Consider the following 18924-nt stretch of genomic DNA (forward strand, 5'->3'; position numbering starts at 1 on the left):
GCCACCCAATTATGTTCATTCGGCAAGTGCACCCACGCTTAATTGCCGTCACACTATAATGGGTAAATGCTCACCACTTTCAATCTCCTAGCTACCCTTCGTATAAACGCAACAACAGTAAACACCGATTGTGTTCATAGCGCTGTCACGACACTGCTGACAATTAGCCTTGTTCACACGAGAGCTCGCATTTATGAAATACGGTAATTGCGAAATACCGAATCTGAGACAAATACGCGGCCGAGCGTTCACACGCTGATTCGCGGCTCCAGAAATACGGTATTTGCGAAATACCGAATCTGAGACAAATACGCGGCCGAGCGTTCACACGCTGATTCGCGGCTCCAGAAATACGGTATTTGCGAGCTGCGAGCTGCTTTAAACAATCAAGCAAACAGTACGAAATAAACAATGCAATGCAAACCAACTGCCGATAAAATACGTAGACTGGTCCGCGCTCGACAGTACCATTCGCGTTACACTAAAACTGTCGAGCGCGGACCAGTCTATAAAATACGCGGCTTTATAGGTTTATTCCCATTTCGCCATTTCCCACTTCGCCATTTGCATTTCGCCATTTCCCGTTTCGCCATTTCTCACTTCGCCATTTTCCCATTTCGCAAGTTTCCCACTTCGCCAGTTTCCCATTTCGCCAGTTTCCCGTTTCGCCAGTTTCCCATTACGCCATTTCGTTCTATCTCCCCGACAACCCCCTTGTTCGAGGTGGATTAAAAGTAGGCCTCTGTAATGAATAAATTATAACGAATCTTTAGATATGGAGTCAACTATTTATTTGAAGAACAAGAAGGCGAAATTGTACATATTAAAACATATGGATCATGTACAGGCACCCTAACCCTAACCCTAACGACCTAGAAATGACTCTTTTTTTAAGAATGGAAGGATCAATTTCGTGCAGGGGGTGGAAGCAACATAAAATATTGGCGAAATGGGAAACTGGCGAAGTGGGAAAATGGCGAAATGAGAAACTGGCGTAATGGGAAAATGGCGAAGTGAGAAAATGGCGAAATGGGAAACTGGCGAAATGGTTAATGGCGAAATGGCGAATGGGAAACTGGCGAAATGGGAAGACACCGCTTCGGTTCGGTCTCACTTCGTCGAGTATGCGAGTCGAGTTAACGAGACTTATAAATTGCTGGAAAATTATCTGCACTCATAATTTATTCGTGCTTCCAGGTAAATCTGTTCCTTTTTGCACGCATAAATCGTGTAACTCTTTCTACCGGGTAACTTGTGTGGTTGCAAACGGCCGACATAACAAGACATTTAGCAGATATGAACGAGGTTGCCTCATATCTAGCCATTTTACACGACAGCCTATAGCGACCTTATTGCCACTGATATGATAATATATTACCAGCAACCCCCTCTACGCCAGAAGCCCTTAACATCTCACGTAAAGCCAAAAAATTAATTGTTCGTTTCTACGTCTATATATATCTTTATTACTTCCCCCCCCCCACACAAAAAACCGCATTCGAAATTCCGGAAATCCGAAATGTTCAAAAAATGCCAAGAGGCCAAAAAGTGAACTGAATTAATAGATACATGTAGATCTCACCATTTTCTGGAGAATATGGAGGAGATAAAAAAGACACCTGCCTGCCTCATTACCTTTTGAAAAAATTGGCTTGAGAGACGAACAATTAATTTTTTGCCCAAGTGTAGGAGCGCGCACAAACACACGCATGCACGAACGTACGTACGCTCGCTCGCACGTACGCACCCACATGCATATGGTACAATGTAAGCCCTATAGGTGATTATCGAAAAATAATCACCTAGGTCTCGACCAATCAGCGCGCAGGATTTCCTATAATCACTCGGGCGATGATACTAATTAGCAATTATTCGCCTCATGCTCGGTGAATCTTTGAACCTTCGACTTCGTCTCGGGGATTATTCAACAAGATTCACCTCGCCTTCGGCAAATAATTGCTAATTATTCGCTCTTGATATGGTCAGGATATGGTTATGTCGCCGCGCTAAAATACGCTATTTTATAGTCCGTGTGAACTATCAGTATCAAGAGCTAATACTACCTAGGTATTATTAGCTCTTGATAGTGTGTGAGTAGCACGAGAGCCAGTGAATTAACGACAGTATAGATTAAACTGTATGGAAGTACGATTATGATGGAAGTATTATTATGGATTATTATTATTATGAAAGTACGATTAAATAGTAGCAAGAGCTCATTATAGAGATCTCTATTATGAGCTCTTGATAGTATGGAATCGACGTAGCGCTCATTGTGCAATGACGGGTAAATTGCCAATATCGGAGGCGCTGCATCTTCAAGATTAGCCGCAGCTCTACTAAGTCCCTACTCAGATTCCCTGTATAAGTGCGACGAGGGTCAGCTGTGCTCATCAATACATTCAATAATAGGATATAATCAAGAGCGTATAAAGAAGGAGAGCGTACAACGGTGAAATGATGAAACCATGTTGCAGTATTAGTCGAATTAATAAACTTTCCCCGTTTTATTTTGACAGTTCTTTGCAGTATTATTGATCAACTGTCCTACCTTGTTAATATAAAACAAACCGCATTTCCCTACGATGCCCCTACGCTGAGATAATGAGCGGTAAAAATCTGGTATTTTCGCCGAAAACCGACTCGATATCACTGTTTACTGCGACTGTCTCTCGCTTTGAGATACCTTCGGGAAACCTCGCGTGTTTCCGTCAATGATTGACAAATGGAATGAATGACGTCTGTTATTGATTGCCATAGTGATGACCCCCACCTGTGCCCACCTCACGCTGGATGTATAGTAAACTCTGTAGTACTGACGTGAGTCAGCGCTACCATGGCGATACACAGCGGCGAACGAAAGCAATACACTGGCCACAAAGCGAGAGAGGGTCGCAGTAAACAGTGATCTCGAGTTGGTTTTCGGCGAAAATACCAGATTTTCACCGCTCATTATCTCAGCGTAGGAGCATCGTAGGGACAAGCGGTTTGTTTTATATTAGCAAGGTAGGACAGCTGATTAATAATACCGCAAGAATCGTTAAAATAAAACGGGCAAAGTTTCTTAATTCGACTAATACTGCAACATGGTTTCAGCATTTCACCGTTGTACGCGCTCCTTCTTTATACGCTCTTGATATGCACGCGCTTTTCGCGTACGTATTTTGCGTTACGTTGGGCTGCGTTTGCGTATCCGGAAAGCGGAAGCCATTATTCGCTCTACAGAATACGGCACGTGAAGTGGAGTGTGTAAAAAGCACCATAGACTTTGATTACAGCACACGTCGATATGCTAGCACGACAATAATAGAGCTGAGAGGGTCTATGCCCCTCAGGGTACTGCCGGAACGTACCCTGGATACGGTCCGGTATACCGGAACGTACCCTGGTGCTATCTAATATGCCGGAGCATACCTCGCCTACTTCACTGACGAGGCTAGGGAGTCGTCTACGCCTACTCCCTAACCCTAACCCTAACCCTAACCCTAACCCTTATCCTAACCCTAACCCTAACCCTAACCATATCAAATAGTTACCAGGGTACGTTCCGGCAGTACCCTGGAGGTCATAGACCTTATGAGCAATACTAGAGTATCATATGGTTGTATTAATTAGTAGTTGAGAATTGCACCTGGGTGCCCGCGCTTGAATGATGTCTATTGTGGAGTATCCAGCGTTGTTCGTACATACGCTGATTAGACCGAGAGCCGTACAAATGACGATTTAGTTCGTATGAAATCAAGCAGGAAAGCGATATAGAGCAGCAAACACGTACCCGCACGTAGACCTGAATCACGTCGAAGATGAGTATCGACGTCACAGCCATCACCTCTGCGGACCCCGTGGACACGACAGCCATCATCAGCATGAAGAGAATCAAGGTCTCTCCGACTCTCCCCATTATAATCTGCGCCACAACTGGTGGCACCAGGCCTGCGTTAAACGATAAAAGCGTGCAGTCAAACTCAGTCAGTGTTAGCGGGTACCGCTATAAAACGGAAACCTGTCTATATAAATACCTGTTTATAAATACGTTTGGAATGTATTCGTTTTGAGTGACAGTTGAACAGCTTTTATACAATGGATATCTGCTGATAAAGCACACATCTGGGTTTAAAACCGAGTGATCCTTATATGTACAGCTTTGCAGCAGTCTGTAGTATAGGGCCTAACTGACATCAGTGAACTACGACATGTGTGAACAGATCGTAGGCGGCATATTTTAAAACCCAGAATTGTGGAAATGTCAAAACTAATTATATCTACTACCTGCGTTTACGTCCTCAATGTTGAGAAGTGGTTCGCCATTATTAATGGTCGAAAGCGCATTATACGATAGACCCATCGTAGTTGCAAAGGCGAATGGCACAGCGAACCAAACGAGACCACCAGATATGAAGCCCCAGACTCCTTGTTGAGGCTTTGCGGCAACAGTGCTCTGCCAATACGACTGGTCTACGAACACAGTGCCGAAATTACCTGCGAAAATAATAAAATGTATAATAACGGTGATGACGACGACAACGACAATGATGACGACGACAATGACAATGATGACGACGACAGCGACAATGATGACGACGACAACGACAATGATGACGATAATGACAATGCTGCTACAGCTGCTGCTGCTGCTGCTGATGATGATGATGATGATGACGATGGTGAAGTATCTTTGATATCTATGCTCCTGTGAACCGCAGTAGTTAATTGTACTAGCTCTCATGTATGTATCCAGCTTACATTTGTGAGGTTCGTCCCTTCGGCATCTATATACAGCAAAATGATGTTTGATGTTCTATAGAAGCTCGATGTTGGACATGTGGCTTATGCAGCGTTTACACTATCGATTTTTGTCAGCAAATCGTACCGATTTCAAGTGCATTCCAACACAATCGGCTGAAATTCGATTGTATTGGAGTCGGAGTCGGAGTCGGGCCGAGTTGGAGAAATAGAACACGTTCTATTTCTCCAACTCGGCGACTTGACTCCGACTCCAACTCCAACACAATCGAATTTCTTGGAATGCACTTTGGTCAAGTCGGGGGCAAGTTGGAATGCACTTGAAATCGGGACGATTTGCTGACAAAAATCTATAGTGTAAACGCAGCTTTACACCCACGTAATTGTCGGATGCACGCCATTACCTTTTACGAGCGCCGATATTCGTGATGCGGTATTTATAGTAACCGGCACTATATTAGGCTTTCCAGTCGTTTAATTTCTTTAGGCCCCGCGCTGGTTTGTTCCGTTAAATCATCTGCAATCTTATTGCCTGTTATTGCTGCATATAGCCAAAACCATGCAATAATAACCGAGATAAAGTGGACGCAAAGGAAATATTCGAAACGGACGAAGAAAAAGAAGACCCATTGTCTGGTCAACATTTTCTGTTAGAGAGGCCTAAACGTTCGTACATACAGGATAATTTTAGAAGTTTAATTAGACCATCATCATCATCATCATCATCATCATCATCATCATCATCATCATCATTATCATTACCATTATTATCATCATAATTAATTCTATCGTCATCAGACGTGAAGAACATTAAGCTGATCTGCCGGGGCATTCTGAACATAAATTCCTCCTCCAAACCATGTTGTGAGCTTCATTGGTCAACTGAACCATACGTAAACCAATTATGGTTTTGGTGTTTATGTGGCCGTGATGACACTTCTATATGTAGACCTAGCCACAAACATGCAGATGATATATATCTCTAATTTACCTCATTGCTTTCACGAGTGCGAAATTACTAACGTACTATATAGCATCGTTGATAGTGTATTTGATGAATATATTTCATTAGTTATAATGAGTTCCTGTTTGTCTTACTCAGCCTCTTATTTTTCGTCTCATATGCTTAGCACTATTTCTGTGGTTTGAATTGATGTTTTGAGCAAACTTCTTGAAACTATCGTTTCACTTAGACTTCATTAAAGATCTCTTCTAGCCCCACCTTTTTACACGATTAACCACCCAAACCGTTTTAAGGTAACTGGTTTCTGAGCAAATCACGTTTATGGTTACCATGATTACGTACGTCTGCTTTCGTTATACATTAACCGCGTTCACACGTAGCAAGAAATCCGGTATTTAGCGTTCACACGAAGCAAAATGCGCGGTCCAAGAAATACGGTATCTTAACAGATCCGGTATTTGATCCGGTAACAGATCCGGTAACAGATCCGGTATCAGATCCGGTATCAGATCCGGTATCAGATCCGGTATCAGATCCGGTAACAGATTCGGCTACAGATCCGGTAACAGATCCGGTATCTTAACAGATACGGTAAATAGATCCGGTATTTGATGTAAATACGCGGCTTCCCAGACCCCAAATAATTTGCCGTGCTTGAGAAATACCGGATCTCTTGGACCGCGCATTTCTCGTGTGAACGCTAAATACCGGATTTCTGAAGCCGCGTATTTTATATGACTGGTCTGCGCTGACAGTTCCAGTGTAACGCGAGTGGAACTGTCGAGGCGCGGACCAGTCTACGTATTTTATCGGCAGTTGGTGCGCATTGCTTGTTTATTTCGCATTGTTCGCTTGATTGTTTAAAGCAGCTCGCAGCTCGCAAATACAGTATTTCTGGAAGCGCGAATCAGCGTGTGAACGCTCCGCCGCGTATTTGTCTCAGATTCGGTATTTCGCAAATACCGTATTTCATAAATGCGGCTCTCGTGTGAACGAGGCTAATTGTCAGCAGTGCCGTGACAGCGCTATGAACACAATCTGTGTTCACGTTGTTGCGTTTTTACGAAGAGTAGCTAGGAGATTGAAAGTGGTGAGCATTTACCCATTATAGTGTGACGGCAATTAAGCGTGGGTGCACTTGCGAATGAACATAATTGGGTGGACGTTTTCAGCGCACTAATTAATATAGGCTTAGGTATAAAGTGAAAAACCAAACATTGTTAGATAATGGCACAGTCACACATACGCGACGCACACGCCCGCGCATTAAAAATTAATCAAAAGAATGGAAAATAAGATCAGTGCGTCGTTGTGCGCCCAACTTTTGTCAGGATTTGGGAGAAGCTAGCGAGTTGACAACGAATGCACAGCGTGTTGCTAGGGCGCTGCGCGTATACAGGGCGCATACAGAGCGTATACAGATTTTTTTAACACCACATGTTAAAAAATCCAACGAAATGCACAGCGTGTTGCTACGTACGGAAACGAATGGTCCGCGCATGCACCGCGATTCAACGAACAGCCAGCGAACGAACAGGTCAGGGATATGGTGTTGTGAGGCACCCTCCACCCATAAGACATTGAGTGATATTTGCTCCGCAGAGGCAAGATGCCAGGGTCGAAGGCCTCTCTGTAGATTGTATTCTGCTTGGTGATCCTCGGACCATTTTGGTTAGCAGCTCGTCGAAATATCTCGGGGGCATCCGCATGAAGTTCTTGAAGGCTGCCTGGTTTTCGTTACGAAGTTCAACAAGTAGCTGGTCATAACAGGCCAAACTGTGCATGCACAAAAATCCCGACGCCACACAGAGAATGACAACGAATGCATAGCGTTGGTCCAGCACGCGCTCGAACGAACGAGTAACGAATGCTGACGCACACACCAGCGAAAGACAACGCACTGGCCAAAATTGCTAATTACACGTCGTGTATGTGTGACTGGGCCATTAGCAAGACGTTCGATCTACTTAAATCTGACGGAGCACCCAATTATGTTCATTCGGCAAGTGCACCCACGCTTAATTGCCGTCACAACTATAATGGGGTAAATGCTCACCACTTTCAATCTCCTAGCTACCCTTCGTATAAACGCAACACCAGTAAACACCGATTGTGTCATAGCGCTGTCAACGACACTGCTGACAATTAGCCTTGTTCACACGAGAGCTCGCATTTATGAAATACGGTAATTGCGAAATACCGAATCGTGAGACAAATACGCGGCCGAGCGTTCACACGCTGATTCGCGCTCCGAATTACGGTATTTGCGAGCTGCGAGCTGCTTTAAACAATCAAGCAAACAGTACGAATAAACAATGCAATGCAAACCAACTGCCGATAAAATACGTAGAACTGGTCCGCGCTCGACAGTAACCATTCGCGTTACACTAAAAACGTGCGAGCCGCGACCAGTCTATAAAATACGCGGCTTTATAGGTTTTATTCCCATTTCGACTGCATTGCATTTCGCCGTAACTTTCTCCGATTCTATCGCCTTTCCGAGTTTCGAAAGATCCGATTCTCTCAGAGTCGCGAGAGGTTGTCACCAATTGTCGGCGAAGTTCTCCAAGGCACTTCGCACAGTTATCACCAATTTCGCCAGAGTTTCAGCGTTTCGGACGTCCAGTTGGTCCGACATTACGACCATTTCGTTGCTAAGATCTCCCTGGCGACAACGGCCCACTGTTCACGGAGGTGGGATTAAAAGGATACGCGCCATGCGTGGGTATGGAATAATGATATAACGGAATCTTTAGATATGGAGGAGTCAACTATTTATTTGAAGAACAAGAAGGCGAAAATTGTAGGCATATTAAAAACATAATGGATCATGTACAGGGCACCCTAACCCTAAACCCTGAACGGACTGAGAAATGACTCTTTTTTGTTAAGAATGGAAGGGAGTCAAATTTCGTGCAGGGGGTGGAAGCAACATAAAATGATTGGCGAAAGTGGAACTGGCGAAGTGGGAGTAATGCGCGAAAGTGAGAAAGCTGGCGTAATGGGAATAATGGCGAAGGTGAGAGAGAATGGCGAAATGGGAAAACTTTGCGAAATGTGTTAATGGCGAATGGCGTAATGGGGAAAACTGGCGAAATGATAGAACCGGGTCGTTCGAGTTGGTCTCACTTCGTCGAGGTATCGCGAGTGCGAAGATTAGAACGGAAGATCTTATAAATTGGCTGGAGAAAATTTAATCTGCACTCATAATATATTCGCTGCTTACCAGTAAAACTCTGTTCCTTTTTGGCACGCATAAATCGTGTACTCCTTTCTAGCCGGGTAACTGTGGTGTGGTGTTGCAAACGGCCGACATAACAAGACATTTAGCAGATAGTTGAACGAGGGTTGCCTCTATCTAGCCATTTTAACAACGACAACAGCCTGATAGCGACCTTATTGCTACTGATATGATAATATATTACCAGCAACCCCACTCTGAACGCCAGAAGCCCTTACATCTCACCGATAAAGCCAAAAAATTAATTGTTCGGTGTTCTACGTCTATAATATATATCTTTATTAACTCTCGCCCCCCCCGCGACACCAAAAAACCGCATTCAAATTCCGGAAAATCCGCAGAAGAGTGGTTCCAAAAAAATGCCAAGAGGAAAAAAGTGAACTGAATTAATAGATACATGTGTAGATCTCAAACCAGTTTTCTGGTAGAATAGTGGAGGAGATAAAAAAGTACAGCCTTGCCTGCCTGCATTACCGTTTGTGAAAAAAAATTGGAGCCTGAGAGCACGAACATTAATGTTTTTGGCGGCAAGGTGTAGGCCGGTGTTCGAACCAAAGAACATCTACACCTTCAAAGCTACATCGGTAATATTCCTAGTAAGTTAGGTATAAGTATAGTATAGTATAGGTTAGTATATATATATTAGATATAATATTCCTATAATATACACCATAGAAAATTCGGGACGTAGCCTGAAACTGAAACTTGACACAGCGTCAAGTAATTCGTTAGCAGACGTATCATGTACGGTAATTGTTAGACCATGGCCAGGTGATAAAAATGCTACTCACCAACCAAGTTTATGATTCCAAACATCAGCCCGTCCTTGCTTAGAATCGTGAGGAGACTCCTGTCTTTATTGCCAGGTGGGCCTTCGCGACACACCAACAGCTCGTACACTTTTGCCGGTGAACCTACAGCGATACTGATTTGTTGCAACGTTGAACGAGATGGCTACTGACACCATTAGATGCGCGTTTAACAGTACAAGGCTTTTAATAGCACCGGTTATATCAAAATTCTTGATAGTATTCGTTGAGAGACGCATGAATATTTGTACGCGTTGTTGAGCGCGTTGCTACATCGCTGTGTACCATTCTAACGTCCTCCAATTACCGCTACATACAGCTGTACATGTGCTTGCAGGTAGTTCAATATATTTCCATAGATCTGTTTACATGATATGTTGCACGTCTTGCTAAATTAATCATAAATAGCAGATACGCTCAAAATGGTGGCGTGATAGTCGTAGCTTACACGTTATACACTTAAGTCCCGTGGTTCGGCGAGAATTATATAAAAAGGCCCACTTTAGAACAGAAAGGCAGAGTCGCAGAGTCGTCTTCGCCAGATGTGAGTATTGGTTAGCGTTGCCTTGTCGTATTGTATTTGTGCGTAAACTACCTTGATTTGTGTGTGTAAACTACTCTAAGACTCGTAAACTACTTTGATACGGTTTATTGTACAGTGTATATTGTGCTGTGCTTATTGTTTAGATTACGACCTGTGTACGCGCAATGCCCCTATAGAGGGATTATAATATGTGTGTATTACTCGGTAAAAGATTAATAGCTAATTGTTGTACGTTACATCTTGTTTCTGTCATACGTTATTCACGTCTGTCTATTAATCGTGCTATCTAATGGTACATCTTACACGCGCCAAAGATCACGAACCTGGCCACTATGTACGACACGAGCCTCATTACTCTAATTGATATGACAGTTCTTATATAGCAGCGGTGACAATCATATCATGTATTTAGACGCGATGACATTTATATGACAAAGACCACAATTTCCGCATGACGAGGACGTGACAACCGTTGCACGAGAGTGGCGGTATGTAACCGGAATCGCTCAATCACACTTTCAATTACGTTCCTCGGCGTTGCGTACCATTCAGATTCACAGAGAGCGACTGATACATTCCCCCGACGCGGTCGGCTTACCCAAGTAATTGCTGTCATTCTGTGGGTCGTGGAACACCTTCAATGCGAATGTGATGATGATAATGAATATTATGGCCGTATTGAAGTATGACACGTAGAACGTGGCGCCGAGTCCACCGATGAACGTGTAACTACCGATGACGATCGTGATCAGAAATGTCGCTAACTCCACGCTCAGTCCGTCGACGAGCCGAGTCAGAACGGCAGCGCCGCCTACGTAAGAGTCATGCAGAATGGCGGCGTTATTCATGTAAGGCGTAATATATGCGAGCGATAAGTGGAGATAGGTTTTCTCTGCGCTCAGACCTTGCAGGCTATCAAAGCTTGAATTCTAAGTATAAAAATTTGTCATTACATTCTAAACACTCTAAACGTTAGGCGCTTACTTCACGTTTCATCTGTATAATACGCACGCGATTATGACTATATACATCATGATCTATTTAGATAAATAGAGTAAAATAAAATAGATATTGTGAAAGGTTAGAGCAATATTAAATGGGATCGTGCGTTTTCGCATCATGCCACGTTCACCTGAATTACGCGACGACCTTACAATCTTAAATGTAAGCACCACGTATGCTTTTTAACACAAATATAATAGGTATAGATAAAACATCAATTCATAGTTATATATTTGCATAACGGGTGTTCACGTTTATAAAGATCTGGTAATTTGTGAAATGGCATTTTGTCATGGAAACGAATGACATAACATATCAATGGAGTTCGCACATCTATAAATGCGCTGTTCAATAATTTAACGTGCAGAAACGTAATAATTCGTAGTATGGTTGTCACAGTTTCAATACGTGCAGCACTTAAAGCACATGCAGCTGCACTCATGCCATACAATGCATGCACAACAGTAACCATATTTATAATTGTGAATTGGTTCATGTGAACGTGCAAACGTGCCTTTTCGTCCATGAAGTGTTCCAACGCTAAATAACTGGGTTAATTACCAGTATGAACAAGTGGCGGTTGGACGTAATTTAGTGTTGGCTTGTCGCACGCAGTGTCGTTAACAGCAACACAAGCAAAGCTATGAAGCCAAACTGCATCCACTTGATTCTGCGGTTTCGCAGATACTCAGCTTACGCTCAAACGAGTGCACTAGCTAATTGGCCGCTTCACCTTACTTGACCTGTCTCGTTACTATAATAAACGAGCTATCCCTATAATCCGTGCCGGGAAGATTAAATATAGTTAGATGTGCAGATTATAAGGGTTTGGCATTTAAGTGCTCTCAGGAACTCGGAGTTTGGTCTCGACTTTTGTCCACCTGTGGTTGACATGGCTTTCGCGCGTTTTGCGTGCAGATGATGATACCACGTGTTGCCGCATATATCCGCCCGCGCTGGTATTTCGATGTACTCGCAGCACCTGTCAACGTTGGACGGAGAGTGCCTGAGAGCAAATAAGTGCCAAACCTACCTCCTTTAACAATGGGCATGATGCTCGATCATGGTAATGTGTGAGATTTGTGTGAATTCGTTTATTGAATGACCACGGAAGGCGATCGAGCGCGAACCGTGCATGCAATATTATATTATATGCTACACGTAAATAATCTTAAACATAGACACAGACGATTACGGACAGTTACCATTCTGAAAGTGTGTATGGGGAAGGAAGGTAGCGCGCTACCGGTGATAGTGCGCTGCCAGCGTGAATGAGTCATGTCGATACCGCCTAGCTGTTTTACCTGACCTTTGCCGACCGATAATTCTTGCTGCTGCTGCAAAACTTCAAAAGTTCCCAAATAGTGGCATTGCAGGTACATGCGCTCTCGCAACAGAGTACGCGCACACGCACGCGCGCGTACATGCGGGTATGGACGCCCAGATAGGTACAAAGACCCGAGGCGTGTTCAGGAGACCGAACGCTCGCGAGCGCTCGCGAGCGCTCGCCTTCTGAACGGCACTGCGCGAGCGAGCGCTCGCGAGCGTTTGAGAGAGAGAGAGAGCAATCAGCGTGAAGCAATAATAGCAGCGTGACGTACCGTCTAAATATTATATCACACGATAGCCAACTCTCCCGTTCCCCTGTTCTTTATTCTCTCCACCCCTCCTCCCTCCTCCCTCCTCCCTCTCATTCTCTCACGCGCCGCTGAATCTCACTCGCCACTCACCTCGCCCCCATCTCACCCTCCCCTTCGCTTTCCCTTTACTCTCTCAGTTTCGCTTCTTTTCCACCCTATCTCTTTTTCTTCTCCTTCCCTCCATTTCTTACCTCTTCCCATCTCCTCTTCTACGCCAACATGTCCTCTCGCCCCTTCCCCCTCTCCCAGTCTTCCCTTTCTAACAGCGCGGTGTTGTGTGAGTCATTCGGATGAATAAAGAATGCAGGGATGTGTTGAACCGTTGATAAAACCATGATGCTAACAGCTCCTAATTACATGGGAGTTAGTGAAGGCGTGAAGGGCGAAGGAGGAGAGGTGAAGGAGTGAGGGAGTGAGGGGTGAGGGAGCGAGGGGTGAGCGAGTGAGCGAGGGAGTGAGGGGTGAAGGAGGAGAGGCGAGGGGGAGTGGGGAGGGATATGGGGATAAGGGGGAGATGAGAATAGGGTAAGAGGAGATAGAGAATGGAAGTGTGAGAGCGAGAGAGAGGGAGGGGGAGGAGAGGGATGAGAGAAAGTGTATTGTGGATCACACAGCGACGTATCTCCGGTCAACGTATCAACCTAGCACCTAGCTATCATGACCACTATATTACGCACAAACGTTGTCACACGCACACGCACACGTACGCACGCACGCAGACACACACACTTTCGCATGCACACGCACGCACGCATGCACACACATTCGCACGCACACACACATTTGCACGCACACACACATATTCGCGCGCACACACACACGCGCGCACCCACGCACACACACACGCACGCGCACGCACGCATGCACGCACGTACACACACACACACACACACACACACACACACACACACACGCACGCACGCACGCACGCACACACACACACACACACACACACACACACACACAGTCAGACAAACATCCCGCTGTCATGTTACGCCGCGGGTTAGCAATTCAAGTATATTATTCGCCGACAAGCGACAACAACAACAGCAGCTACGATGTTAGGCGAGAAATGGGAACGAAATTAGAATAAATTGTCGACATGTAATTGATTAACGCCACGTGACAGCCGCTGCCGTTACCGCCGCTGCCGCATGATCGGCGGCTACGACACCGCCAATCGTAGTGTAACCGCTGCTGGACCGGTCACCGGGCACAAGTGGCGCTGAACACATTTCGCCCATCATTCACGACATGCAGACCAGACAGCTCGAGGATACAATATTACTATTACGAAAAATTCGTCTTGCAATCATCACCAATTAAAACATCATAAAGATATTAGTGACGACGCATTTTTACCATTACTAATAGTATAACTATTTATTATGATTAATATTTCTAGATAATCACAATGCATATAACTGTATTATCACTATTATGTTATTTTATTTATTTAAAACAGTGTCACATCATTACAGAAACATGTTCGAGGAATTTGTTTACAATGCTTTGATGGATGGATATTAGCAAAATAAATCGTCACAGAATACATTCAATTAAACATTGATTTCACAGTGTATTTCCTCGTTGCATGAGTCTGTCTAACGCCAGCAGCTACATCATGCTAATTGATGATGGAACACGGTGTAATATGTTTTACACGCTATATACCAATCACACGCACAATACTCTAGACGCGTGCCTCATCGTTTATTAGTGAATCATGTTTTCGGGGAAGAGCGAGAGAATCTGCCTGTGGGGCGTTGATTAATTTCTGAGGGGAGTGACTCATCACGAGTAGCGGTAATGAGAATGCTGTCGATTTGCCGTTAGTGGTCGGGTTGGTATTAAAGTTTAAATAGGACTAGGGTCAGGGTTAGGGGTAGTGTTAGTGTTGGAATTAGGGTTAGTGTTAGTGTTAGGGACATGCTTAGTGTTAGGATTAGTGTTAGGGTTGGAATTAGGGTTAGTGTTGGTGTTAGGGTCATGCTTAGTGTGAGGGTTGGGGTTGGGGTTAGTGTTAGGGTTATAGATAATTTCAGGGTTGGGGTTAGAGTTATGTTTAGAGTTTAGATTGGGTTTGGGGTTAGGGTTTGGGTAACTAACCTAATATATATATATATATATAATAGTATATTTTACATAAGGAACGGGGCACCTAACTGTTAACATACATGTGCGGTAGCAGTGCATATCGCATAAGTGTGCAACCATTGCCTACTATCACTTAGGCGCCCCGGGCGGCGCCCGCCCCCGCGCCGGAGCCCAGGGTGGTACAAAAAAAATTCTTAAACTGGTTGCCCGGAGGCAAAAGTCACTTGACCGAAAAACATAAAGAAATACATAAGATTTTTTTCTAACATGAATTTAAATGGTAAATAACGTAAATGAAGGTCCAACTAGTCAACATCCAGCATTTCACGGTAGAAAGTTACGCAACGGTAGAAAGTTGAACAGCTGATACGAGTTTGTATACAAAATATATTCATGTTATGTTGGAACACAGCACGCAGTTTGTTTACATTTTTTTATTTTTTAAGTGTCAGTTTATTATCAAAAACCCACCACACTCACAATAAATTAATAAAATATGTTCATGTTTATTTGGGGCTGGATCGTAGAGAATATAAGCGCAGAGAATATAGCGGCGCATGCAAGCAGATATAATAGACCATAGATATATACAACATATCTATGAATAGACTGACAGCACAGTATACAGTGTATCTGTTTTTGTGTACTTCAGCAAAGAAAATCCTCGTTCACAGGTTGCAGTAGAGGGGCTGATCACGTAACGACCATATGCCTGGCCTGGGGGCCGGGTTTACATGTTGCTGTGTGCATGTTGCGTACATCACTGTATGCACCGATTGTTTCATTCGCGCTGTGTTTTTTTCATTCAAATCTTGTTGCAGCAAGGCAGCGCGATGTTGTGTCTGTGCAAAACAATGCAAAGGACAGATGGAAACAGAAAAATATCATTATGTCTTGTCTAGACATTCAATAAAAAAAAACTTGCTTGCCCGAGCGGGCAAGTGCAATTTCAAGCCACTTGCCCGGGGGCGAATTTTGGTTGCCCCGGGCAAGCGGGCAAGCGGTTGGTTGCCCCGGGCAAGCGGGCAAGCGGGTTTGTCGCGCCCTACGGTTGAGTGACTATATACCTACTACTTGCTGGTATTGCAGCAGTGTACATATAGTATGAGTGCGTAACCTTCACCTACTATCACAATTCCTGCTACTTGCTGGTTAAAAATCGCAATATACTATCCAATTCAAAATGTCACTCAAGTTCAGACTGCTGCAATAAATAGAAGACTAAAATGATGCAATGTTCATCCGAATATTTTTTATTTAGTTTAGGTTTCAGATACCAGTTCGCTAATAAAATGTTCTCATCTCTGCTGTGACGCTGTCTATTATATGTTTAATTAGTTTAGGTTTCACAGTTTCCAATTCGTTAATAAAGTGTCCAACCCCCGTTGTCTATTATATTATACTTTGCCAAAAAATGCTAGACATTCTATAGAATACCTAGGCATTCTATTAAAATCCCTAGGTAACATGAATGAAATAAGCTTATTTCATACTTTGCCCAAAAATGCTAGACATTCTATACAATACCTTAGTTTCACACAATGCCGGTACTTACATATAGTATTGAGTGTGTAATTTATAAACAGTGCCTACCTGGTACTTGCTCGTTAGAGTGCTCTGCACAGCACTGCGTGCCACGTACGTGTCCTTGACGTCGTGGTCCGGGTACAGGGTCAGCAGGATGCCCGAGATGACCTTGACCCTCAGCGAGGCGACGGCGACCTTGTCGTTGCCGACGCGCAGCTCGCGCGCGCCGATGACGCGACCCGTCAGGGGGCTGAGAACCTGCGGGGATGATCGGGATGATTGAGACACGCGGCAAGGGGACGACGCTGGCGCAGGAAATACGTCGCGAAAAATAGGGAAAATACCGCTGGCACATATAATATCGCTGCTATATATTCGAACATATAATATGCCGCACGAAATATCGCATATAGGTATCGCTGGCACATAACATAACGCTCGTACATAACATATTGCCGGTACAGAAAACAGCGCTGGTACATGCAATAACGCATAAAATATCGCTGTTACAAAAAATATTGCTGCCACACAACATATCGCTTTTACAAAAAATATTGCTGTCACTCGAAATATTACTAGAACATAAAATATCACAAACACACGAAATACCGCATAAAATATTACTAGTACCTACATAGAATATCATAACCACCAAAATACTGCATGGAATATCACTGGTACATGAAATATCTCTGGCACACGAACTATCGTTGGGATGCGAAATATTAATGGCACGTGACATATTTCTGAAAAAACTCGGCGTGCGAAATATCGTTTGTAGATAGAATATCACTAGCACAATAACATATCCGTGAGACAACATATCACGGCCACATAAAATATCGATGGCTATTAGAATAATTTTTATATTGTTTTGTGTGAGTGTCAGATTTTCTCTTGAATTTAAAAAGGGCGTGAAGGGCGGGTGACAGACGGGTGGCTGATAGGAGGGTGACAGGTGGGTGATAGGTGGGTGAGGCATGGGTAACAGACAGGTGAAGGGTGGGTGGCAGGGGGGTGACAGGGGGTGATAGGTGGGTGAGGGATAGGTAACAGGAAGGTGAAGGGTGGGTGGCAGGGGGGTGATAGGTGGGTGATAGGTGAGTGAGGGATAGGTAACAGGCAGGTGAAGGGCGAGTATCAAGTGGGTGATAGGTGGGTGGCAGGTGGGTGGCAGGTGGGTGACAAGTGATTTGCAGGCAGGTGATGGGTAGGTGACGGGAAGGTCACAGGTTGGTAATATGTTGGTGACGGATTGGTGACAGGTAGGGGACGGGTGTGTGACAGGTGGGTGGCAGGCAGGTGACAGATTGGTGACAGGCAGGTGACACAGGTAAGGTGACAGCGCACCTGTATCTCGGTGCGTCCCTGACTCTGTCCCTCGACGTATCCATCTCGCAGCGCGGCAATGCGGCTGTCGGACACACGCAGGAGGTCCTTCACCAGGTGCGTGACGAGGAACTGTGTCTTCCTACCCAGCAGGTAGATGTTCTTCTCACTATCATCCTTTGCTACAAACCTAAGAGTAAACACAAGAACCTAGTATGAACAAACATACGAACCTATGTATGAACAACCACACGAATCTACACGTGAACATGCGAACCTATGTATGAACACACGAGCCAACGCGTGAGCACACACACCTACGCGTGAAGACGCGAGCCACGCGTGTACGTGAGCGTGCGTGCGTGCGTGCGGGCGTGCGGGCGTGCGGGCGTGCGTGCGTGCGTGCGACCGTGTGTGCGCGCGCGCGTGCGTGCGTGCGTGCGTACCTGGCGTAGACGCTGTACGTAGACTGCTGATAGCGCAGGTGACATGAGGTATCGTCATCATCGGCGTCGGTTCCGGCAGCCAGAACGTTACTGTTGTCTTCGAAAACGTCGTATCCCACAGTATCTCTCCTGAAACAATGTAGACACAGCGTAACTAAAGGGGAGGTCGTGAGATTGTGTGTAGCACATCGTAACCCACGATGTAGAGAGCGGTTATGTGTGAGTAACTTTAAGGGAGGTGATGGGGATGTATGGTATAACTCGTAAGAAACTTCCTTATCTCTCCTTCCAGTACTTCCACTATGTATGTAGAGAGATAAGGAGAGTGAGAGACAGAAAAAAAACAGAGAGAACGGGAGAAACAAAGAGAAGAGAGAACGGGAGAAATATAGAGATAGAGATAGGGATAGAAAAAGATTAAGAGAGAGAGAAAGAGCGCGCGCGACAGAAAGAGAGAGAGAGAGACAGAGAGAAAGAAAGACAGACTGACAAACAGACAGAGAGAGAGAGAGAGAGAAGAGAGACAGAGAGAGAGAGAGAGAGAGAGAGACAGCGAGAGAGAGAGAGAGAGAGAAAGAGAGC

At 44.6% G+C, this 18924-nt stretch overlaps 1 protein-coding gene across 1 annotated transcript in view; it reads right to left on the reverse strand.

Annotated features, from left to right (window-relative positions):
• Window positions 1-18924, reverse strand: part of LOC106807435 (transmembrane protein 132E-like) — a 37714-nt gene that overhangs the window by 14954 nt on the left and 3836 nt on the right. The window contains exons 2-4 of the mRNA XM_014809758.1: window positions 18343-18471; window positions 17918-18086; window positions 16634-16825 (exon numbers count right to left, since the gene is read on the reverse strand). Coding sequence (XP_014665244.1) covers window positions 16634-16825; window positions 17918-18086; window positions 18343-18471 — 490 coding nt within the window. The remainder of the gene's footprint in view (window positions 1-16633; window positions 16826-17917; window positions 18087-18342; window positions 18472-18924) is intronic.

The sequence above is a fragment of the Priapulus caudatus genome, unplaced genomic scaffold (assembly GCF_000485595.1).
Source record: "Priapulus caudatus unplaced genomic scaffold, Priapulus_caudatus-5.0.1 Scaffold215, whole genome shotgun sequence".
Lineage (NCBI taxonomy): Eukaryota > Metazoa > Priapulida > Priapulimorpha > Priapulimorphida > Priapulidae > Priapulus > Priapulus caudatus.